Here is a 26,586-nt window from a genome sequence, read left to right as displayed (position 1 = left end):
TTATAGATTCACAGGATACTCAATGTGTTCCAGCACCACTGATGAAAAGGCCATTCTTTTGCCACTGAATTACTTTTGTGCCTTTATGAACATCAGTTGACTATATATGAGTGGGTTTATTCCAGGACTATATTCTATTCTATTCCACTGGTCTATATGTCTTTTCCTTAGGCCAATACTATATTGCCTTAATGACTAGCCTTATAGCAATCCTTGAAAGCTATAATTGTAATTGCTTTATTTGTAATGGCCTCCAGTAATAGCATTCATTATTCACAAACAACATAATCCTCCATGTAGAACACCCACTAGAATCTACAAAAAAACTACCGGAACTACTAAATGAATTTTAGCAAGATTATAGGGTAGAATAGCAAAATATAAAAATTAATTATATTTTCATTTACTCGCATGAACAATCAAAAATGAAAATTTTAAAATATCATTTAAGATAACATAAAAATGTGAAATACTTAAGATAAATCTGACAAAAGATGTGGAAACTGAAAACCACAAGCATTGTTGACAGAAATTAAAGAAGATCTAAAAAAAAACAGGATATATCATGTTAATGGATCTGAAGACTCAATATTATTGAGATGCCAATTCCCCCCAAATTGATCTATAGATTCAATGCAATCCCAATCAAAATCCCAGAAGGCTTTTTTTGTAGGAATTGACAGGCTGATACTAAAATTCAGATGCATATATAGAGAAGGAAGAATAGCCAAAATAACTTTGAAAAAGAACAATCTGGAGAATTAACACTGTTAGATTTCAAGACTTGTTATAAAGCTACAATAATCAATCAAAACAGCATGGTATTGGTAAAAAATTATCAATGGTAGAGATTGAAAATTGAGTTTAGAAGTAAATCAACAAATATAGAGAAAACTGATTTTTGACAAAGGTGCAAAGGCAATCCGGAGGAGAAAGGATAGTTTTTTCAACAGACAGAACTGGAACTTAATATCCATATGCACAAAAAGGAGCTTGGGTCTATACTCACAATACGTATAAAAATTCACTTGAAATGGATCATAGACCTAAACGTAAAGCCTAAAACTGTGAAACTTCCTGGAGAAAACATAGGAGAAAATCTCTGTGAACTTGGGCTGGCCAAAAAATTCTTAAATATAATACCAAAGTACAATCTACAAAGAAAGAAAACTTATAAACTGTCTTTTATGAAAGTTAAAAGCTCCTGCTCTTCAAGAGACTCTAAGAGAATGAAAACACTGACACAGCCTAGGAGAAAAACATGTGCAAAGCATATATCTGATAAAAGATTTGCTTTTAGAATATACAAAGATCACTTAAAATTCAACAGCAAGAAGTACATGACCAACGTTAAAAACAAGGCAAAAGATCTGAACAGACATTAAACCAAAAAAAAAAAAAAAACATATAGAAAGCAGCTAAACACATGAAAAGATGTTCAACATCATTAGTTGTTAGGGAAATGCAAATTTTAAAACCACAATGAGATACCACTACACACCAATTAGAATTGCTAAAATTAAAAAGACTAACCATATCAAATGTTGGTGAAGATCAAGGGAAACCAGAACTTTCATACACTATTGGCAGGAACTAAAATAGTAAAGCCACTTTGGAAAAGTTTGGCAGTTTTTAAAAAACCAAAACACACATCCACCATATGATCCAGCCATTTTACATCTAAATACTTACCTAAGAGAAAAAGAAATATCTATACAATGGCATACATGAATGTTCATAGCAGCTTTATTTGCAATGGCCAAGAACTGGAAATAACCCAAATGTCTATCAATGGCATGGAAGGTAAACAGATTGTGACATATTTCTACAATGAAATACTACTTGGCAATAAAAAAATATTGCCAAGTAGTACTGCATTGATACATGCAACAAAGTGAACACATCTCAACATAATTATGCTGAGTAAAAAGCCAAACAGAAAAAAGAGATATACTGGACTCCATCCAAATTAAAAACTTTGTACAAAGGACATTATCAATAAAGTAAAAAGACAACCTACAGAGTGGGAGAAAATATTTGCAAGTCATATAACTGATAAGGATTTAATATCAAAATACATAAAGAGCTCCTACAAGTCAACAAAAAGATAACCCAATTCAAAATTAAGCAAAGGACTTGAATAGATATTTCTCCAAAGAAGAGATTATCAATAAGCACAAGACAAGGTGCCCAACATCATTACTCATTAGGGAAATGCAAATCAAAATCATTATGGGATATCTATTAGAATGACAATCATAAAAACATTTTTAAAGAAAAAAGAAAATAACAAGTGCCAACAAGAAGTTGGAGAAATTGGAGCTCTCAAACATTGCTGTTAGGAATGTAAAATGGTGCAGCTGCTGTGGAAAAATCTGACAATTTCTCAAAAAATTAAACATACAATTATCTATATGACCCAGTAATGCTACTCCTAGGTATATACCAAAAAAAAAAAAAAAAACCTGAAAACAAAAACTCAAAAACAAATACTTGTACTGTTATTGCAGCATTATTCGCAACTGCCAAAAAAGTGAGACCAACCCAAGTGTTCAAGAGATGAATGGATAAATAAGATGTGATATGTCCATACAATGGCATATTACTCAGCCCCTAGGGTAAGAAGAAATGAAGTACTAAAACATACAACAGTGTAGACAAGCTCTTAAAAACATTATGCTATGTGAGATAAGCCAGACCAAAAGGATAAATATTTTGTGATTCCATTTACATAACTAGAATAGGCAAACCTAAAGAAATAGGAAGCCAGGTTAGAGGTTACCAGGGGTTAGGGGGATGGAGAAATGGGAAGCTATTGATTAATGGGTAGAGTTTGTGTTTGGAGTAATGAAAAAATTTTAGAAAAAGATAGCACTGATGGTTGCACTGTGAATATACTTAAGGATACTGAAGTGTACACTTTAAAATGGTTAAAATGACAAATTTTATGTTACATATATTTTATAGCATTTAAAAACTTTAAGTGCCATATAATCTATTCTGTAAGTATCATGAAGTTCCAGCTAGCTTTCTACCCTCTTAGATACTACAATAAATGTCTTGCAATGACAGGTTCAGTCAAGGCAATATTCTAGTAGCAGGACTCAACTGATCTTCTGGTCAGAATCAGGTAAATGAATTTTCCACTAACAGCTAAACACAGAGCCAAACAAAATTCCTAGCCGCGGGGCAATATTCCATAAATGGAACGGGCTACTGAGCTCATTAGATTCTTAAACCCTACTCATGCAAGGGCAAAAATGCCTGTACAATATTTGTAGCTAACTCATATGTCTTGAACAATACTCATTTCACCATGAAAAATTCATTAACTTCAAAATTGTAGAATCTAGGTATTCAGTATATGGGCATTCATTTTATTGTTCTTTCCATTTTTATATTTGTTTAATATGACAAAAATTAAAAATTTAGAAATCATTTCTAACATCTGTTATGTAGTTAACAAGCCTCAGGTGCTGGATGATTATAGAAATAACAGAAGGGCATATCAGAGCCTATGAAGTGAAGGTTCTGATTAAGTCTTTTGAGTACTACATAACCACTCCAAAGTGTGTATTTCCTATGAGTACTTCAAATGTTAACGAGCCAAGCTTAGAGATGAAAATAAAACACCTATATGTATCACACTGTTTCAAATGAAATATTTTCAAGTATATTTCATAACATCCAGAAAGTACTTCTATCATGGATTTTTAAAATAAATTACTTGCATCAAGTTACTTGTTTTCAAATCTCTTCGCCCTCAGACACCAGGAGCTTCTTTTGAAGGGGATCATGGAACTGTGTCCTATTCATCCTTGATTTCCCCTCTCCTGCTAGAGTTCTAGACTAGGATCTGTGTTCAGAAAGTTCAGTTGCACAAATAATTACAGAGCACTAAAGTCTATGTGTCAGGCATATTTTTATCCTGGAGGACATAGCCCTGATCAAAAACGACAAAGTTTTTTGCATTGGGCTTACATTCTAGTAGAATGCAATTGAGGTGAATAATAAGGTTGGGCTAAACAATTTTTAAAAGGTCCTTCCAATAAATATTCTCTATGATACAAACTGTATTGTTATGGTGACCATACTGGCCCCCATGCTTTGGGGGAGCTTCTCTCAATTCCAACAACAAAAGTTAACCAATGAACTTGACATCAACACAGGGCTGGTGGGAGGAGTGCTGCCTGATGGCACTTAAAAGAGAAGAAGCTCATTCATCCATAATTTCTTCGTTTTCTTATCTAAATGGTACAATAGTCCACTGACCAATGATAGACTATAGAAATAGTTTGTGGCAGTTGTAGGGCAATACAGTTTCTTGGTATTTCATTCACCTGCCTCCTACCAACATCTGACAACAAATTTTTGCTATAAAATATGATAATGGATGATATACAAAAACATTCAGCAAATTATATGAGTTACACACATTTAACTCATTTTCTACATTCTTTAATTATCTCTGGGCCAAAGGGTCTCAAACTAGGGCCCAAGACCCCAAAGACATTCACAAAGGTGGTAATGGGAATCTTTATTTTCAACATATTTTTAACAATCTAACAAGTCATACACTATAGCCCATAAAGTTGTACCCACTAAATATCACCACCTCAATAAATGGGTTGAACACATTTTTGTTCATGTCTAGGGCTTATTCTATAATAGTAGGTTAAAAATATTTTAAATTCTTACGGAGGTTATGAAAGAAATACAAACTGATAAAGCAGGAGTATAATACCGCTGCTTGAGAACCATTACTTCAAGCATGATGAAATAGTGTCAGAACATTTTAATGTACTTTGGTATCTAGAGCAGCCAATGCTTTGTATCTTCTAGCTGGTTCCTAGACTCCCATTTGATACTAAGAGTTACCACTTCTAAAGGGTCTAACTGGTGATTATTGCTGATGCTGCCATACACACATACACACACACACACACAGAGCTTTCTTTTTTTTTTAAGATTATATTTATTTATTCATAGACACAGAGAGAGAGGGGCAGAGACACAGACAGAGGGAGAAGCAGGCTCCACGCAGGGAGCCCGATGTGGGACTCAATCCCAGGTCTCCAGGATCACACACCTGCAGGCGGCGCCAAACCACTGCGCCACCGGGGCTGCCCCCCACACAGTTTTGGGTAAACTAGGACTACCTGCAGTTTCCATTTCACAGCATCCCGAATCATAGCAAATGATCTCCTGCATACAAGGCTGAAGCCCTGATTTTTACTTGAGCAATCTCATAAATAACACCAAAGCAATTGATTTGCTCTTGTGATTCTTACTAAATTTTAAAGATATATATTGATGATACTGTTCTCCCTTCACTTTAATTCTCAAATACCTTTCAATTTAAATATTATGTTTAGAACTAGGCACATATAAATATTTATGCCAAGAGAATATTTTACAAATTTATTCCTTTATGTAATATGGTGTTTAAAATTACTTCAATATAGGTTTTAAATTACACACATTATGCAGAAATGCATATAAAATTAATTGCAGGCATTTAAGTTTACACATAAATTGAACCAGCAGATAATCTAAAAGTCATATGTTTAGTTGCCAAGCTAAGAGACTAAATGAACAGGAGGGAACTCACATATGAGAAGCAGAAAGAAAGATCTCTAAGTCATCAATTATGAAAAGGCAAAGACAGGCCTTCTTCACTGTCCAAAGTTCAAGAAAATTTCAATTCATTTGGTTCATACCACTAATTTTCCGGCTTCCAACTGACTTTTTGAGAGTCAGTTACTGCTTACTCAAATAAACAAACAAATGGCAGCAATGGGGGGGAGGTGGTTACTTTGTGCTAGATTTTTCAGAATTTCAAATTTTAAATAATAATTATCCTTATACATGGATGTGCCAGGCACTATTTCACAATAACCCTATAAGCTAGGTACTATGATGTCTATTTTACAGATGAAGAACTAAAACATAGAGAGACTAAGAAACTTGCCCAAATTCACATGCAGAGCCAAAATCTGAACTCAGCTAGCTCTTACTCATTATAAAATAATGTCGTTCAGCATAGTGTAAAATATCCACACATCTTTATTGTGACCTTTAGAACACATGCATTTTTTTTTCAGTTTAAGATAAACAAAAAAAATGAGTCTTAGATGTAAGAAGCAGCAAATGAGACTTTAAACTCCCATTTGTATCCAGAAAAATATAACCAAGCTTGCAATTCCACTGAAAGCAGATTACCTGTGAATCTTCAGACAATTCAGCAAGAGATGAGAAATTTTAAAAATCAGGGAAATTTTTCCAAAATTGTGGAATCTTTTTAATATCATTTTTAAAAGTTCTTTCTCATTCTTGAATGGTTTTGGCTTTAAGGAAAATATCGGCATGCATGTGATATATTATAGAGATATTTTCTCTCTTTCTATATAATCATTAAAAACGTTAACGAAGGGGCACCTGGTTGGCTCAGTCGGTTAAGCATCTCCCTTCGGCTCTGGTCATGATCCCAGAGTCCTGGGATCGAGCAGTGGGTTCCCTGCTCAGCTGGGAGCCTGCTTCTCCCTCTCCCTCTGCCTGCTGCTCTCCCTGCTTGTGTGCTCTCTCTCTCTGTCAAATAAATAAATAAAATCTTAAAAAAATATTGGCATAAATTTAAATTTATTGATATGGAAAGTTTCACATGATATGCTGAATAAAACAAACAGTAAAAATGGCTTGTATAGTGCAATTCCAAATTATTTTGTGAAAAATCTTAAGCTTAAACATTTAATGTGATTATTAGATGGCAGGATTACTGGTAATCTTCCCTTTCTTCTTTAAATCTTTTCATTACCTGAACTTCTTCCCTTTTTACAATTCTGCTCACTTTTATAAGCAGGAAATTTTTTTAAATTTTTTAAAAGCTTCACTAATCAGATATTTTTACAAAATAAAATGTTTTTTTTTTTAAGAGTTTTGTAACAAGAGTTGCAACTGTTCTATAAAATTCCCTAGTTTGGCTTTCATAAGTAGCACTGAAATGATTTTAAACTATTCTCTAAAACATGATAACTATTATACTAATACAATAATCTTATAACTACTTACTGATCCTCTCTCCTCACAAATCAAAGAGACAAGGAAAGATAGCACATTGCAGAAATCACTTAATAGCCTACTATTATAATTACATTTGATTAGGCGTTGAATTTCCCAAAGGTTATTTTCTTTGAAAAGCCGTAAGTTGATAAAGTTGCTCCCAACCTTGTCTGAATAGTTGCAAATGGCAAAAGAAGAAAACAACCAGGTTTAACATTTTTAGATTTTCAGCAACAGCTAATTGTTCTTCCCTCAGGCAGTCAAAATGACAATTTATTGTTTTGAGAGTTTTTCCTTCTTAGTACCATATAGCTTACCTTCTCTTAAAGATGTACTATGAGATATCATATTTGTTTTATGGCTCTAGAAATAGGCACATCAGCACCTGCCAAAAGCAGGCATTTCCTCAAAGATTACACAGTAATATTTCAGAGGAATAAGAAAAAAAGAACAAATATTGGAGAAAAAGAACACTAGAAATCTTAAAACATATCTAGCTCTATTGTAAGCCAGCTATACATCCCTATGCAAGTCATTTATCTTAAAAGGAGGAGCTCTGAAACTAAATGACCAACCAATCAATTCAATCAGCATTCAATGAAAACCTATATCCAAGATACTACAAACTGCCTCTACTCCCTTCCCATCCATGATTTCTCTTTCTGCAGTTTCAGTCTGGAAGTAAATGATCCTCCTTCTAATATATCATCAGATCAATAGTAGCCTAACGCTACATCACCGTGCCTACTGACCTGACTTCATCTCATCACATAGGTATTTTATCATTTCACATTATCACGAAAAGGAAGAGTACAGTACAATGAGATATTTTAAGAGACCACGTTCACAGAACTTTTGTTATAGTATACTGTTAAAATTGTTCTATTTTATTATTAGTTATCATTGTTAATCTCTTACTGTGCCTGATTTATAAATTAAGCTTTATCATAAGTATGTATGTGCAGGGAAAAAAAACCCGCACTATATACAGAATTTGGTACCATCCACAGTTTCAGGCATCCACTGGGGGTCATGGAACATATACCCCAGACATCAGCAGGGATGACTGTATCTTACATGCAGTAGAGAGTTAAACTAAACAAACAGATCCATCTTGAAAGACTTTACAATCTAATAGGAAAAAAATTTTTAAAGAACAGTCTGTTGCTTCTGCAGTGTAACAGAATATATATCAAACTTTTAAATATAAGCTTTAAAAATAAGTAGATTTTCAAAGGGGGAGGGATAAGGCCAGTCCAACATTTAGCTCATGATGCAATGCATAGCCAAATAGATTTAAATGAAATGTTCTAGTTTTTTTTTTTTTTTAAGATTTAATTTATTTATTTGAGAGAGAGAGAAAGAAAGCATGAGCAGGGAGGAGGGACAGAGGGAGAAGCAGGCTCCTCAATGAGCAGGAAAGCCCAACATGGGGCTTGATCCCAGGACCCTGGGATCATGACCTGAGCCAAAAGCAGATACTTAACCAACTGCGCCACCCAGGTGCCCCGTGAAATGTTCTAGTTTTAACTAAGTGCATTATATTTTAAGTTCATGGCATAAAGATAATAAAAGAGACTTTAAAGATACATCCTTTCAAAAACAATTAGGTCCTCAAAGTTTACTTACCTTTAAAAAATTTCTTCACAAAAGTTAGCATCTGCCTTATGGAGACATTATTCACTCCAGTAACCCATTGACCATATCTGATTACCCTGTGCTCTGGCTAAGGACTAAGAACTGCATGCTTACTACTTGAATAATTCAGCCAGCAATGGGGAGAAAATACTCCTCAAAAACGAACCAGTAGAGCAGGAGAAAAAAGAAAATGGATAGGTCAGTAAACCAATTCAGAGAAAGTCTAAACCACTCATGTGACCCACAGAATTATCAAAAGCAGTTCATCTTTCCCACTACAGAAACCAGGGAGATAAGCAGTCTACAAGTAGAGGCTATTTTTTTCCTCTACTTTCAACCTTTCAGAGTCCAATGCTTCAAAGAAGACAAACAAGAGCATGAGGATTATATGTTTCCTAACTCTAACATAAAGCAACTATTTAACCATGTGGTCAAAACTAAGCATCTAACAAACTATATAAGCAGAAAAAATAATGGCGTACAAAATAAGATTAATCCAACCAATAAAAAGAACTCAGAGATGAATCAATTTTTTCAAAAGACAAAAGTGACTAATAATCTCATATAAAATAGAAACATAAAAAGATAATATTGAAATAATTGCTTGCTAAAATTATTTTTTATTTCAACATTCACTCTAGACAAGAATATAACAAGAATATATATATCCATACATTTATACTCAATAGTGAATACAACAAAATTATTTCTTCAAATAATGTAACAAGCTAGAAGACACTGAGCACATGCTAATTTTCTCCTTCCACTTAAAAACCCCATAAAATGTCAGGGAAAGAAGTCAAGAGGTGCCTGGGTGGCTCAGTCAGTTAATAGTTCACCTCTTGATTTTGGCTCAGGTCATGATTTGTGGGATTGGGTTGTGGGATTGAGTTGTGGGATTGAGTCCTATGTCAGGCTCTGGCTCAGCACAGTCTGCTTGTCCCTCTCCTTTGTGCTTAGCCCCACCTTCTTCAATAAATAAACAGAAGTCAGAAACTTTTTTCAATAGAATACTCTACAAAAGCACAGGGGAAAAAAATATGCCATTTGTAGTCAAGTTTACAAATGTTCAAAAGATGGAAGCGGTTTTCACAAAGATTATAAACAGGGGCACCTGGGTGGCTCAGTGGGTTAAGTGTCTGCCTCCAGCTCAGGTCATGAACCCAGGGTCCATTGAGATAGAGCCCCGGGCCAGGCTCCCTGCTCAGCAGGAAGTCTGCTCTCCCTCTCCTTCTGCCTCTCCCCTGCTTGTGCACTCACTCTCTTGCTCTTCCTCTCAGATAAATAAAACCTTAAAAAAAAAAAAAAGACTGTAAATAAGCAATGCACAGAAAACGTATAAATGACCAGCAAGTATAAGATGCTCATCCTAGCTAGTAATCAGGGAAATATAAATTAAAACAAAGAGATATTACGATGCCTGGGTGGCTCAGCAGTGGTTGAGTGTCTGCTTTTGGCTTGGCATGATCCCAGGGTCTGGGAATCAAGTCCCACATCAGGCTTCCTGCATGGAGCCTGCTTCTCCCTCTGCCTGTATCTCTGCCTCTCTATGTGTGTGTCTCTCATGAATAAATGAATAAAATCTTAAAAGAAAAAGATTTTTTAAAAAACAAAGATATTATTTTTACCTGGCGGATGAGCAAAATACTAGAAATGATAGAAGTTTGGGAAGGATTTAAAGAAAGGGGACTCTTTTTCACTGTTGGTGACAAAATAAGTTGAAAAGGTCTTTTTAAAAGGCAATTTGCTAATATCCACCAAAATACAAAGTGTACATACCATTTGACCTTGAACTTTCACTTCTAGGAATCTACCTAAAGGAAGTATTTGCTCACATATGTTCAAGTGTATTCAGTACAGCATCTCTTTAAAACTGGTAGAAATTAGAAAAAACTTAAATGACTAATGATAATGGAATAGTTAAGTGAATTATGTCTCATCCATACTATGAAATATCAATCAGGATGAAAAAATATCTGTATGAAAGTCTTACCTCCCACAACACACACACACACACACACACACACACACACACACACACCATATATTGTTAGTAAAAAAAAAAAAAAAAAAGAGCAAATTACAGAATAGATCATATTACTCCTCAAAAATCCGAGCTTCTCTGAAGTATTTACCATCAGACTTAACACCCACAACTCCTCTTTGTGGTAGTCACCTCTTTGTCAATTCCCCTTATTCACAGAAAAACTTAGCACCTACGTTTCTCTCCAACTACGCTATTGATCATTCCTGAAGATTTCAACATTAGTATACTCTCTCAGTTCCTTTACTTCCTCCTAAAGAAGTCTTTTCCTACTTCAGTTGTCTACTCCCTGATCATACTGTAAACCTCTTCCCATCCAGTAACTAAACTACCTCCCAGTCTCACTTTTAAGCCTCTCACATTTAGACCACCACTTCCCAGCTTTCCAGCTTCACTTATATGCTAGTGACCCTACTTTTACAATTCTATCACCATCAAAACCTCAATCCACTGACCTTACCACACTATCACTGTCCATTGTGTCCATCACCTCAATTCCCTCCTTAAATTACCTCCTCTAAAACCATGGTCCAAAACTAAACAACTTCCTTGTATATATATTTTTTTTTAAGATTTTATTTATTCATGAGAGACACAGAGAGAGAGGCAGAGACATAGGCAGAGGGAGAAGCAGGCTCCCTGTGGGAGGGCGCGGAGCCGATGTGGGACTCAATTCCAGGACCCGGGGACCTGAACCAAAGGCAGATGCTCAACCACGGAGCCACCCAGGCATCTCCTTTGTATACTTTTTCCAGTCCACTGTATCACTCACTCTGTCATACTTCTAGCAACACCTAACCCTGCTTAAACCCAACACACTGCTTAATCCCAAAGTGCCCTAATTGGTCTTATTTCCATTCTTGTCCCATGAGTCACCAGACTTCTAGCTACCTACCCATTATCCATTTTTTCCTTTCTTTCCAAGAGAACCCAGATTTTACTTGGGAAGTTAGTAACCAGCTAAAACACTCTGCTTCCCAGACTTCCTGGCAGCTAGAGATAGTCTATGACAGTGAACTATGAAGCACATGTGAAATCACTGGGTGGGACTTTGGGGAAAGCTCTTTAAAAAAACTCCATTCAGCTGATACATGTCTTTCTTCTTCTACTTTCTGTCTAGATATGATTCTAGAGAAGGATCAGCCAACTCACAGTACAAGTAAATAGGCATAGTTGAAGAGGTCTAAATAGAAAGACAAAAAGGAACTTGACTTCCTGATGTCATGAAGCTGCTGTATGTATCAGCTTTACATCTGGTTTTTGTTATTTGAGAAAAATAAATTTGTTTGGTGGGGGAATGGGGTAACTGAGGAGGGTACTTGATGGGATGAGCACTGGGTGTTACCCTATATGTTGGCAAATTGAATTTAAATTTAAAAATGTAAAAAAAAAAAACTAATTTGTTTGGGTTGTTATTTTTGGGTCTCTCTTATCCACAGTAAATACAATTCCTAACTCCTAGGCCCATTACTGTTTCTCCCTACACAGCAACCAGAGACCTTTTAAAAGTATGAGTCAGATCGTATTACTGGCTTCATATCACACTCAAATTTAGGTTCCTTAACAGGTCAACTAGGCCTTCTTTGATCTCACCCTTCTATTTCTCCCAGCTCATGTCCTACCAAATCCCCATACCATCCTTCTACCCACCACTTGCACACACCAGCTCCAGCCACACTGTTCTTGAACAAGCCAAACTTGTTTCTGTCCCAGAATCTTTGCATTTTGCTCCTCTCCCTGGAAAACTCTTTCCTCATACCTTCATTTGGCTTGCTACTTCACTTCTTCCAGGTAGCAACTCAAACGTTATCTTCTCTGAGAGACCTTCTTAATTACTCTATCTAAAACAGTCTTTTTGTGTCTCCTCAAGTTCCCTCTCCATTACCCTGTAACTCTTATGATCCTACTTTATTAATATATATTACATATATGTTTGCTTATTTAACATCTTCTGCACTAGAATGGAATCTCCCTGGGCAAGGAACTTGGGTGTCTTCTTCAGCACCATATCCCCAATGCCTGGCACACAGTTAAGGACACAAAAAATATCTGATGAATAAATGAATATACATTGTGATCTCATTTATACTGAAAAGACTAAAGCATGCACGTGTGTGTGTGTGCGTACACACATGCGTGTATAGGTATATAAAGGACCTAATATACACTAAACTGCTGAAACTAGTTAGTTTCACTACATAGTTAACTATGGTAAAGAGCATGAGAAATAAGGAAAAGAGGGACTTTTACATTTTGTTCTGCATATTCATGCATTGTTTTTCTTATCAAGAAAACAAAATTACCTATGGCATGTGGCAAGAAGAAACCTTTATTTTTTTTTTTTTAAGAAGAAACCTTTAAACATATTCAGAAATATAAATCCACACATAGAATCATAAAATTTAGAAATTCATAACACTAGCCATAGGTAAGAAGATCTATGACTACTAAGTAAATCTTTGAAGAGTACTATAATTAGAAGAATAAAATTTCTTATTAAATTTTTGTAGCCCTCATAAAAGTTTTTCTGTCACTTAAACAAAATAAAATATACCAAACAAAAAGTGTATTAGTAGCATGTTATGCATCAAAATAGTAATGATAAGTTGTATAAAACTAATTTCCACTTACCATCCCCTGCTGAGTAGAAACTTCTAAGGATATTCCTTCCCTAGATATTCAGCAAATAATTATATATTTACTTTGTTTTGTTTTAGAATATATGTACTCTAAGAGACACCTTTTTCTCTATCAAGTTCTCCATCCAAGTGTCTAGTGTCTTTTAATTTTTCTTTACAACTTTATCGAGGCATATTTTACATGTTATATAATTCATTCACCTCAAGTGTATAATTCAGGGACTTTTAGTAAATTTACCAAGCTGTGGAATACACCATAAATGAGTTTTAAAAATCTTCACTACTGCAATTAAATCACTCATGCCCATATATTGTTAACCCCCATTTCCACCCCCTACTTCAACCAACCATTAATCTCCAGTCTGTCTCCATCACATTTGTCTATTCTGGACATCCCCTATAAATGGAATTATACAATGTGTGGTCCCTTGTACCTCATTCTTTTCATTTAGCATCTTTTTGAGGTTCATCCAAGTGGTGGCATGTACCAGTAGTTCATTCTATTTTACTGTTTAATATTATTATACTGTATAGATATACCGTATTAGTGCCTTTTGATTTTATGACATGAATTTCCATTTTCCAGGTGTACAATGGATGCCAGCAACTTGGGTACTTGGGAGTTGGGAGGAGGGAGCCATACATGTCACTTATTTAACTCAAATGACACAAGTGAATGTTTTTCAAACCCAATCCAGTTTATATAAGGTGAGACTGTCCTAGCTTTGCTTAACATCATTCTGCCATTGGTCCCTTTTATTTATTTATTTATTTATTTATTTTTTAAGATTTCATTTACTCATGAGAGACACAGAGAGAGAGAGAGATGTGGGACTCGATCCCGGGTCTCCAGGATCAGGCTCTGGGCTGAAGGTCGCGCTAAACTGCTGAGCCACCTAGGCTGCCCTGCATTGGTCCCTTTTAAACCACTTTTCTATCCCTTCCTCCTAAAAGGAGTAAAAGTACAGTTCCCCAAGGTTTCTTTCTCTCTCCCAAAGCTTATAAAAACTTCTACTCTTACAATGCATTGTTTTACCTCCTTTTTCTACCTCCAATTCCTTACTTTATCTTCAAGCTGATAGCTTTAAAATTTCCATATTCTCCAAGTTTGTAAAAAGGTTTATCAGAATTAAATATCTGCAGATTCTAGAATTTTATTCAAGAGGAATCTGTGCTTTTTTTTTTTTTTTTTTTGGAATCTGTGGTTTTTTTGATGTGGTCCCTAAAAAGAATTTCTTCCTATGTAGAAAAAACTTTTGTAAGTGATTTAAAAACCAAACAACCCTCACAATAGAATACAAAAGGAGTATGAGGACCCAAGTCAACATCTGACACTCTTATTTAAAAGAGAAAGTCGGGGCAGCCCCGGGTGGCAGTTTAGTACTGCCTTCAGCCCAAGGTGTGACCCTGGAGACCGGTATCCAGTCTCACATCAGGCTCCCTGTGAGGAGCCTGCTTGTGTCTCTGCCTCTCTTTCTCTGTGTACACACTCTCATGAATAAATAAATATTTTAGAAAAAATAAAAATAAAAGAGAAAGTCAAAGAATGTATAGTAATTAAATAAAGTTTCTATTTTCTCTTTAACATGACCTTTTTAAACACTGTTTGTTCATTCAGTATAAAGTGTCACAATAATGTTATTGTATTGCTTGTTTTATAACGTCTGATTCAGATTAGTGGATTACGTGCCTTTATAAAATATTAAATATCCATGCATCGAATAATTTACAAAGGTGGATAAGATATGGTGGTGAAGGGAAAGGGCTGGAGAAGGATGATACAAATCTTATACTTATTATCAGCCTTTTTGACATGTTAATTCTCTAAATGATTCGCAATTAGCTTGAAAACATTGAAAATAAGATGATGTGGACATAGCTAAAATCTTTCCCAGTAGTAAACATTCTCTACCTAGGAAGTTATTTTACTACTCCTTTACTGTCCTAAGTTACAGTTCTTCTGCACTACATAACAGAGTAAAAGCAACAAAAGAGAATACCAGTTACATGTAATTAGAGGAAACTTGCAAGATAAGGAAAAATAATACAAGCTATTATTATGAGAGCTTAAATGTTGCCTTTTAGCCAACACTTAAATGCCAAGAATAGGGGCACTTAGGTAGTTCAGTGGGTTAAGGGTCCGACTTTTCAGTTTCGGCTCAGGTCAGGTTATGATCTCATGGGTCTTGGGACTAGAGCCCTGCCCCTCTTACCCCCTTGTGCCAGGCTCCAGGCTCAGCAGGCAGTGTGCTTGAAATTTTCTCCCTCTGCCCCTCCCCACACTAGCGTGTGCATATGCGCTATGTTCTCTCTTTCTAAAATAAATTTAAATAAATAAATATATGCCAAGGATACGTCTCTTGGTGGCTAGTTACTGTGGCAGGTATGAGACAGGCCAGGTGAACTACAGTTTCATCTTTGAAAGGACAGCTAAAAAGGGGTTCTTAGTTAAGGTTTACTCTGCTTCCGTTATAGCTATACTATAAGGTAGTAGGGAGAAAGGCAATGCGTCGTAAATTTTAAAAGCTCCCATTAAGTATTCTTTAATGTCATCCTTTCAATTTACTTTTTAAAAAAATGAGTGTGTGATAATGTATATACTGTACCTTTCTCAGGCTTTCATATTCTTCACGAAGTTCCCCAGGCTTGCTTAATTTGATTGGTGCTCTGAATATAAACTCTGGAAGAAAGGGAAAACAAAACACTTTTTTTAACAGGAGTTTCTAGGAAAGAACCCAAAACCTTGTCCTACTGCTGTCCCCACATTATAAACTACATAAAAAACTGTGGTCATCTTAATTTGAAAATTCATAATAAATATTTATTAAAGGGTATAAATGAGGTACAGTTCTAAGCACTGAGAAGCACTGAACAAAGAAAGCCCTTGTTTTCATGGAGTTTACAATCTTACAAACAATAAACAAGTGTGTGCATAAAATACAACTGGTAGTCTAAGTGTTATGGAGGAAAACAAATATAGGATGAAAGAAAAAAATTATAAAGAATGGTCTGGAAAAGCCTCACTGATAAAGTAATATGTTAAGGGACCTTAAGAAAAAACTACATTTAAAGTTCTTAGTTCAATGTTACCAAGTAACATTTTAAATGAGCTGAAGTTTTACTCATAATGCTGTATTTTTCTATTTCTTTTTCAACATTGCCAGCAGAGTATTTTCCCTGCATACAACCTGTCAGTATTTTCAGTATGTAACCTGATTTTTTATCCTTAAAAGCCTCGTGGTTTTTAATGGCCTACAGGAACAAAGTCAAAACTCTTCATTCAAGACTCTCCAAAGATGGATGACAACTTCATCCCAGTTTTGTCTTTCTCCAGCATTGGCTCTCCTAACCCTTGACTATCAAGTTACAATTGATACATACCATATATTTTTAGACTTTCTATGCGGTTTACCCAGCTGACATTGTTTTTCCCCCTTATCTCTATATATTTTTAAATCTGAGATATCCAGGGCCACAGAAGCACATAACACATGTTGGCAATATAAATAGATGATAAAAATCTAAATTAAGAACAAGAATAAAAGAGAAGTTCTAAAGGCTATCAACAAGGAGGAGTAAAGTACAGACTTCTGCTTCCTTAAAAGTACATGACACTTCTATATACCTCTATGTACATGTAGTGATCAAAATACAGCATTAATTTTAAGACTTACTAAGTCTACAAGTACTAGAGAATTGTTAGACTCGCTGTGGGAGGCAAACGTTCCACCACCTTCATTCACTTATAAAAAAAAAATGTCAAAAAAAAAAAAATGTCCTGTGCTCGCTTCGGCAGCACATATACTAAAAAAAAAGTCCTAATGAGTATTTTAATCATGTCCCTTAAGCACATTTCTAGTTATAGGCAAACAGTATTTAAAATCTGACGCTTTAATAGAGAAGGAAATAGAGAGAGGAACAAGAAAACCCTCAAGGCAAAAAAGTAATTTCAGTCCACTTATGGAGAACTTATCACATGTAAAATACTTCATATATATTTTTTCAGTGAATCTTCACAGAAACTTTATAAGATAGGTATTATACCCATTTTACAATAAGAAAATGAGACGATAATGACTTGCCCAAGGCCATAAAACTGTACATGGCAAAACCAAGAGAAAAGCATTAATAGAAATAAAGAGGGAAATTACATAATGATTAAAAAGGCAACCCAAGCAAGAAGATATAATAATCATGAACTTGTATGAACATACACCACAGCAAAAACTAATAAGATTATAAGGAGATATGAAGAATTCCAAAACAATACAAGAAATCTCGACACCACAGTTGAAAACAGACCAGGCAGACCAAAAGGTAGTAAAAAGGTAGAAACACTGAAAAAGAAGACTAACAAATTTTATACTAATACACTTATACATATGTATGAACCCAATAAATAGAATATTTACTCCTTAAAATAAACAAGGAACAATTAAAACTACAGGGGGTCACGAAGAACTTTCAAAGAATTCGTATTATACAGGCTTTGCTCTTGGATCCTAGCTGTTGTTTTCCAAGCCAAGTTTTCTGGCTACCTGGCTGATTATTCTGGATTACCCAATATTCTTTCTCAGTAAATTCTTTTTCTGCTTAAATCTGTCAGAGTAGATTTCTGCTGATTAAAATGAAAAACCCTGGCTGATTCCATCCTTTAGACAGAACTGTGAAATGGCCACAAACCAACCTCTAAGAAAAAAAGAGAAGACAAAGTAATAAAGAGGAGGACCAAAATGCAGGTATCAAGGGGAGTTTAAATCTCCAAACACTATTCAAACAATGCTGTCATGAATGATCTTGCATGTATGTCATTTTGCAAGTATATTCATAGATTGAATTGCTGGAATCAGAATTAGTGTGTCAAAGAGTATGTGCATACGTGCTTTTGTAATTCTGACAGAAAATAAAAAGCTGTCCTTCCTTCCTGTAGCCTCTACTGACTTAAGTCCTAACCAGCAACGCAAGACAGTACCATCTCCTTGTTAGCTTTTCCAACACAAGGAATGTCGAAACTTTTTAGTTTTGCCAATCTAACAGGTGAAATTCTGTATCTTACATACATATTTTATAAGTGAAATCAAGTACTTTTCATGTCTGAGTAATTTGCATTTACTTTGATATGAAAGGTCTGCGCATTTCCTTTACTCCTTATATAAACTTTTTTCTTCTTGATTTGTTAAAGCTCTCTATAAGGAAAATTAGCCGTATGTTCCATGACTAGCAATACTTTTCCTAGTTTATCATTTGTCTTGACTTTGCTCACAGTGATTGTTTGTATGCAGTTATATTAATCAAACTCCCTTTTTTATGGCTTCAATATTTTATATATTCGGAAAGATCTTCCTCAGGACAAGATATAAATATCATGGTTTCTTCTGGTACAAAGTTTAAGATTCTTCTCCTACCTACTTTAAAAAATTCTAAATCAAAAAAAAAAAAATTCTAAATCTTGGGGATCCCTGGGTGGCGCAGCAGTTTAGTGCCTGCCTTTGGCCCAGGGCACGATCCTGGAGACCCGGGATCCAGTCCCACGTCAGGCTCCCTGCATGGAGCCTGCTTCTCCCTCTGCCTGTGTCTCTGCCTCTCTCTCTCCCTCTCTCTCTCATGAATAAATAAATAAAATATTTAAAAAAATAAAAACTAAAAATTCTAAATCTTTATTTTCATTTGAGGAGCAACATAAGGAGCATAATCTTATTCATGCTTATAAATTTACTAACGTAAGGGACTAAAAATATTTTAGTGATGGCCTGGGGAAATTATGAAAAAAAGGTTTTTTAAAGATTTATTTGAGAGACACTGTGCATGCGTCCACACACGTGGGGGTAGGGGGGTGAAGGGGCAGAAGGAGAGGATCTTCAAGCAGACTCCCCCACTAAGTGGGGAGCTCAAATTGGCGGTCAATCTAACAGCCCATGAGATCATGACCTAAGACAAAACCAAGAGTCAGACACTTAACCAACTGAGACACTCAGATGTCCCTATGAAAATTTTTACTTACCATGGGATAATTTGTTTTCTGTAAAATGGTTCTTGCTACCATTTAGAACAAAAATATCCAAAGAGCTTACCATCTTCATTATATTGTATAAATAATACAAAGTTAAAAGCCTGATCTCCAACTCAGAAGTTTCCAAAATCTTGGATAAGTCACACTCAACTTCCTCTTCTGTAAAATTAGAATACCACCTAGCATGACAGACCATTATGAGTATCAAATGAGTGTAATGAGAGTGAATATACTATAAACTATTTCAGCCAGTAGAGTGGCATACAAGAGAATCTAACAACTATAAAACTGTCTCTGGTGTTGGGAGAGAATAATTGTGGTTTTGGTCCGATTTACTTGCAAGTACAACTTACAAGAAATAAAGATAATGATCCAATTGCTTTGATAGGTATGTTACATGAAAAGTTAAATTCACTTTGGGATACCCATTAAGAAATCTCAAAGTTGGGATCCCTGGGTGGCGCAGCGGTTTGGCGCCTGCCTTTGGCCCAGGGCGCGATCCTGGAGACCCAGGATCGAATCCCACGTCGGGCTCCCGGTGCATGGAGCCTGCTTCTCCCTCTGCCTGTGTCTCTGCCTCTCTCTATCTCTCTGTGACTATCATAAATAAATAAAAATTTAAAAAAAAAAAAAAAAAAAAAAGAAATCTCAAAGTTCATATATAAGGCCAAGTGGAACTCAGCATAGTGACTGAAATCTTACTATGCCATAATTTATTTGAGAGTAAAAGGTAATGGGTAGGGTAGAGGTAAAATACCAATTCACATTCACCAAAATCAGTACTGATATAGATTAGCTTAATCTTAGGTTAAGATTAACGATATTTAATTCATTAAGAATACAAAATGCTAAAGAGTCAAGATCACTTTTTGCCCCAACAGAACTGTGCTACATTAAATGACATTGTGCCCCAAAGTTCAAAAATTACATAGCTAAATATAAAACGTGAATTTGTTCCAACATGACATTAACTTAAATATTTAATCCTATTTTATATTTTACTAATGCCCTCTAGAAATGTCAACAAGGCAAAAGAAAAATATTTTTCCTATAAACTTGCAAAAAGAATATATTAGATTCTGATACTTGCTCTGTCAATTAAGTATTTAGAAATGTCATTGCTTCTCTTTGCCTAGGTCTCATCTATCAAATGAAGATCAAAATACTGGCCAACCTACCTCCTAGGAATGCAGAAGATCACAATTAATAGAAGTAGTAGTAATCAATGAAGAATTCCTATAATAAATAAAAACAGCTAACATTTAATAAAAGCACACTACATGCTAAGTGTTACATACACATACTCAGAAAGAGGTAACATAGCAGGCCTAACTGCTGATCTTAAAAGGCCTAATTACAAGGTTGGCCCTTGGCTCACTGGTGCCTAGGAACTTGGATTTCAGGAGAGTTCCCACTCTCCCTAACTGATTAAGTACAGTTCACTACACCTAAACTGTTTGTAGTAACAACCCAGTTATGCTGACTACCTTCTTTGCTGCTGAGTCTGGAATTTTGGCACATGCTAGGCAGAGGGTGCCTGTCATCAACTTCTAGTAAAAACTCTAACGAGCTTCCCCTAGTTAGCAACATTTCACATGTGTTGTCACAACATATTGCTAGAGGAATTAAGCACTTCCAGCATGACTCAACTGAGAGAGGGCTCTGAAAGCTTGTACCTGGTTTCCCCTGAACTTCATCCCATTTGCCTTTTCCCTTTGCTGATTTTGGTTTGTATCCTTTCACTATTATAAATCATAGCCATGAGTATGACTACATGCTGTGTCCTACTAGTACTCCTAGTAAATCATCATAATTGGGTGGTCTTGGAGCTTTCCTAACACACACACACACATTCACACACCACCGACCAAAATTAAAATATCTAGATCTGTTTCTTCCTGAGACATAAGCAACACACTAGATAACTTCTAAAGTTAATGATTCAGTAACAATGTTTTTATTTCATTTTAACTGATCTCAATAAGTTTCTCTAAATTCTGAAATTCTCTATTAAAGTCTTAATAGGATGGGTAAAAATGCTACTAGGATTTTAAACATATAGCTATAAGCTATAATAGCTACAATATCAAAACAATTTCTTTGAAGTTTTATGAAACATGGGGTTTCAATCCACTTGGACTATTGAGACTGGAATAGAAAAAGATTAGAGGGACGGCTGGGTGGCTCAGCGGTTGGGCGTCTGCCTTCGGCTCAGGGCGTGACCCCAGGATCCCGGATCCCAAGTCAGGTTCCTTGCAGGAAGCCTGCTTCTCCTTCTGCCTGTCTCTGCCTCTCTCTCTCTTTCTCGAACAAAAACTTTTAAAAAAGAAAAAAGACTAGAAATATGAAAATCTTCCCTTTTATTCTTCCTTCCTTCCTTCCTTCCTTCCTTCCTTCCTTTCTTTCTTTAGAGGGAGAGAGGGTGCAAGCTGGGGTGGGGGGCCAGAGAAAGAGAGAAAGAATCTTAAGCAGGCTCCATACCCAGTACAGAGCCCAAGATGGGACTTGATCTCACTATTGTGAGATCATGACCTGAGCTGAAATCACGAATCGGATGCTTAACCAACTGAGCCACCCAGGCACCCCAAAATCTCCCCTTTTAAATCAAAGTCTTCTACAATATTTTATAAAGTTGGCTGAAGAACATGCATACAATCAACATTATTAATTGTACAGGATATTTTATCAAACATTATTAACCTTTCAGATTCCCTGCTTTTTAATAAAGAAAAAACAATCATTAGAATAAAATAGTTGCTATCTGCTGATGTGGGACTTTTCTCTTTCGTTCTGCCTCTCTAGGGTCATGTCAGATTCTTCATCTCCAAAAGATGAAATTGTGGTTGAAACACGTGCAATACTACTGCTAACTAACTGCAGAGAAACAGGAGAAAACCCAGGTGACCTTGGTATGGAGATGCCTTTTTAGATACACTATCAAAAACATGATGCATGTACATCATTAAAATTAAAATTTTCTGTCTGCAAAAGACAATATCAAGAGAATGAGAAGGCAAACCACAGATTGGATATCTGCAATTGATATAGCTGATAGAAGACTATTATTTAAAATATATAAAGAACTAGGGGACGCTTGGGTGGCTCAGCGGTTGAGTGGCTGCCTTCGGCCCAGATGATCCCAGAGTCCTGGGATCAAGTCCCACATCAGGCTCCCTGCATGGAGCCTGCTTCTCTCTCTGCCTAGGTCTCTGCCTCTCTCTGTGGCTCTCATGAATAAATAAAAGAAAAAAAGAAAAAAAAAAAAGAACTAGAGATGCCTGGCTGGCTCAGTTGGTAGAGCATACAACTCTTGATCTTGGGGTCATGAGTTTGAGCCCCACATTAGGTGTAGAGATTACTAAAAGAAAGCGGGGGTAAGAAAATAAAATAAAATATAGAAAGAACTATTAAAACTCAAAAGTAAGAAAACAACGTGATTTTTTTAAAATGGCCAAAAGACACTGACACCTCACCAAAGTTATATACTTGCAAAATAAGCACATAAAAGGATACTCCATAGCATACGTATTTAAAGAATTACAAATTAAAACGAGATACCATTCCACATCTATTAGAATTGCCAAAATCCAAAACACTGATAACACCAAATGCTGGGGAAGATGTGGAGCAAAAGATTTGTTGCTGGTGGGAATGCAAAATGGTACAGCTACTTTAGAAAACATACCTGGCAGTTTCTTACAAAACTAAGCATAGTCTCACCATATGATCCAGCAATAGCACTCCTTGATATTTACCCAAATGAGGCGAAAATTTTGTCCATACAAAACCCTGCACAAAGATATTTTGATCTGCTTTATTCATAATCGCCAAAACTTGGAAGCAACCAAGATATCCTTCAGCAGGTAAATGGATAAACTGTGGTACATCCAGAAAATGGAATATTATTTAGTGTTAAAATGAACTGAGCTATTAGAGGCACCTGAGTGGCTCAGTCAGATAAGCAATCAACTCTTAATTTCAGCTGAGGTTCTGATCTCAGGGTCATGGGATCAAAACCCACGTCAGACTCTGCACTGGGTGTGGAGCCTGCTTAGGATTCTCCCTCTCCTTCTTCCTCTGCCCTTCCCCTGACCTTGTGTGTGCACACACATACTCTCTCTCTCTCTAAAATAAGTAAATGAATAAACAAGAAACTATGAGATAATAAATGGGAAAAGAAAAGAAAAGAAAAGAAAAGAAAAGAAAAGAAAAAAAAAGAAAAAAGAGCTATTAAAGACATGAAATGACATGGAGGAAACTTAAATGCATATTACTTAGTCAAAGAAGTCACCCTGAAAAAGCCACATACTGAACTGATTCCAACCATATGACATTCTAGAAAAGATAAAATTATGGAGACAATAAAAAGATCAGTGGTTGCTAGGAATGGAGGAGGGTAGGGATAGTTAGCAGAGCTCAGAGGATTCTTAGGGCAATAAAAACACTCTGGGAGCACCTGGGTGGCTCAGTGGTTGAGCATCTGTTTTTGACTCAGGGCATGATACCGGGGTCCTGGGATTGAGTCCTGCATTGGGCTCCCTGTGAGGAGCCTGCTTCTCCCTCTGCCTATGTCTCTGCCTCTCTCTCAGTTTCTCATGAATAAATAAAATCTTCTTTAAAAATCTTAAAAATTAAAAAAATAATAATAATAAATCTTAAAAATACTCTGTACAATAATACAATGATGGATATACATCATTATGTATTTGTTCAAACCCATAGCATGTATAACAAGAGTGAATCCTAAGGTAAACTACAGACTTTGGGTGATTATAATGTATTACTGTAGGTTCATCCTTGGTAACAAATCTACCATTTGGTGAATGATATAGATGATGGGGGAGACTAAAAACACCCTCCTTAGTCCAGAGGAGTTGGTCCCAAACCCAATTCCTCCACCAGCTTCTATAGGGATTGTCAAGTGTCTCGGTAGCACAGAAACAACTACTCATCTTTCCTTCATCACACGGAAAAGACATGCTAGAAACTACTTCAGGTGTCACTGAGATGCTGAATACGTTGGTATTTGTAAATGAATCCAATGGGTGTAGTACTTTCTTAATGCCCATCCTCCAACTACTATTATGTTTAACAGGAAGAGAAACTCTCTAATGATATTATGCCTTAAGAATGACACACATCTGTGGCTGGTGACCAAGCTAAGCATTGCATTCAGTCTAATGTGAACTGTAGGAATAGCTGTACTTCCTTGAAGGTCCTTCCTGAAAAGGATTTTCTCTGGGGTAGGGTGATGGGTTATTAATAAAGGAAAAACAAACAAAACAAAATATAGGACAGGTATTTTTCTAATTGCACCAAAACCTCAGGAAAGAAGTATCATTGTCAAAACATACTCAATATAAAATTAGAAAGAGAACCTCACTCAACTGTACTGAGAAGATGTTAACCCTAACAACTCCCAAATCTTAAATTAATCATCCCTTGGTACCTGACCATGCTTGAGTTTTCACATTCCACTTCCACCCCCCACAGTTCAATTTCTTATCAGTATATCAGGATGAATAAGAACTTTGGACTCACATCCCCAAGACCTAGATCCTAATTTGAATACTCCTACTTACTAGCTACTTGTCCTTGGGCAAATTAAAAAAGTCTTTGGGTGGGGCACCTGGCTGGTTCAGTTGGTGGTACACACAACTCTTGATCTCAAGGTCCTGAGTTCAAGCCCTATGTTGGGCGTGGAACCTACTTAAAGAAATGGAAAAGGAAAAAAATCTCTGGGTAACATCCATCTCTATCACCACCTGCAGCACCATCATGATGGCTGGCAGTTATGCAGCACTTAAATTATGCCAGGCTCATTTCTAAGCACTTTGCATTTATTACCTTATCTAATCTTTGTATGACCCAAAGGGAATATACTATTATTCCAATTTTATAGATGAGGAAATGGGAGGCACAGAGCACTTACTATGCCCAAGGTTATACTGCTATCAGTGAAAGAGCTTGACTTGAGCCTGAGCAATCTGGCTCCAGAATCTGTGCTCTTACATACTAAAAAAAAAAAAAAAAAAGCCTAACAGTCCTATAAAACAATGGGCAAATGACATGAACAGGCAGCTTATAGAAAAAGTAAATTCAGATGACTTATAAAACTATTAAAATGTGTTCAATTTCACTCACATTTTAAGATATTAAAAACTTTTAAAACAAAATACTTCTTTGTATCAAATTGGCAAAGATCAAAGAGTTTAATAAACAGTTAATAAGGGTATCCTTTATCTTAAAGATATATTATACATGTGTACAAAGATACATGTACAAGAATGTTCACTGTAGATCATCACAACACTAAAGACTGGAAATAACCGACATATCCTTCAATGAGAGACTGACTGAATAAATTCTCAGATGACGAGGATGCCATGAATCTTTTTCTATATTGTCTGTTTTTATTCCTGGTCTGGTTTCTTGGTTTTTGTTAATTTTTGTTAGAATGTCATTCATTCAGGGATCCCTGGGTTGCTCAGCGGTTTAGCACCCGCCTTCGGCCCAGGGCATGGTCCTGGAGTCCCGGGATCGAGCCCCACATCAGGCTCCTTGCATGGAGCCTGCTTCTCCCTCTGCCTGTGTCTCTGCCTCTCTCTCTCTCTCTCTCTCTCTGTGTGTGTGTGTTTCTCATGAATAAATAAAATCTAAAAAAATAAAAAAAAGAATCATTCATTCATTGTGTATGAAAAACTGTAGAGGCGCTGGATGATATTCTACTCCTACAGAGGATTCATCATATTCTCCACAAACAGAGAGAACGAGGGCAGATAACCTCATAATCCATTTAGGACATGAGCTGATTTAAGGCTGGCTGTAATCTTTGTAATGCTTGTCAAGCCTATCCTGGTTTGTAGCCCTCCAAGGGCCCAAGAGTTTGGATGTTTACCAAGACCACCGTCCTTGGAGGGTCCTAAACTTTTCTCTCCACTAAGGAACTGCTACAAAAGTGCTTTGCTTTTCAGTAGCTTTCTGTGAAGCTTCTCACCCTTTTGTCACCCACAGTTTAAGAATCAACAAATCCTCAAGAGAAAAAAAGCAGGTAGAGGGGATGCACGTCCCTTTTCTCTGGAATCTTGGACTTTCAAGTTCTTGTTGCCCTGGAAGCCCTGAACTACAATTTCTGTAGTCCTAGCCCCATGAAGAGAACTGTACTGGCTTTTCCACCTCTTCAAGTTGCACTCTCC

The 26,586-nt window shown here is 36.1% G+C and overlaps 1 protein-coding gene across 1 annotated transcript in view; it reads right to left on the bottom strand.

Annotated features, from left to right (window-relative positions):
* The window catches only part of RNF169 (ring finger protein 169), an 80,731-nt gene that overhangs the window by 32,683 nt on the left and 21,462 nt on the right, over positions 1-26,586 (bottom strand). Inside the window, exon 2 of the mRNA XM_026010618.2 lies at positions 15,987-16,060. Within this exon, the coding sequence (XP_025866403.2) occupies positions 15,987-16,060 (74 nt within the window). The remainder of the gene's footprint in view (positions 1-15,986; positions 16,061-26,586) is intronic.

Source organism: Vulpes vulpes, chromosome 11, assembly GCF_048418805.1.
Source record: "Vulpes vulpes isolate BD-2025 chromosome 11, VulVul3, whole genome shotgun sequence".
Taxonomy (NCBI): Eukaryota; Metazoa; Chordata; class Mammalia; order Carnivora; family Canidae; genus Vulpes; species Vulpes vulpes.
This window is presented reverse-complemented; position numbering and strand designations above follow the sequence as displayed.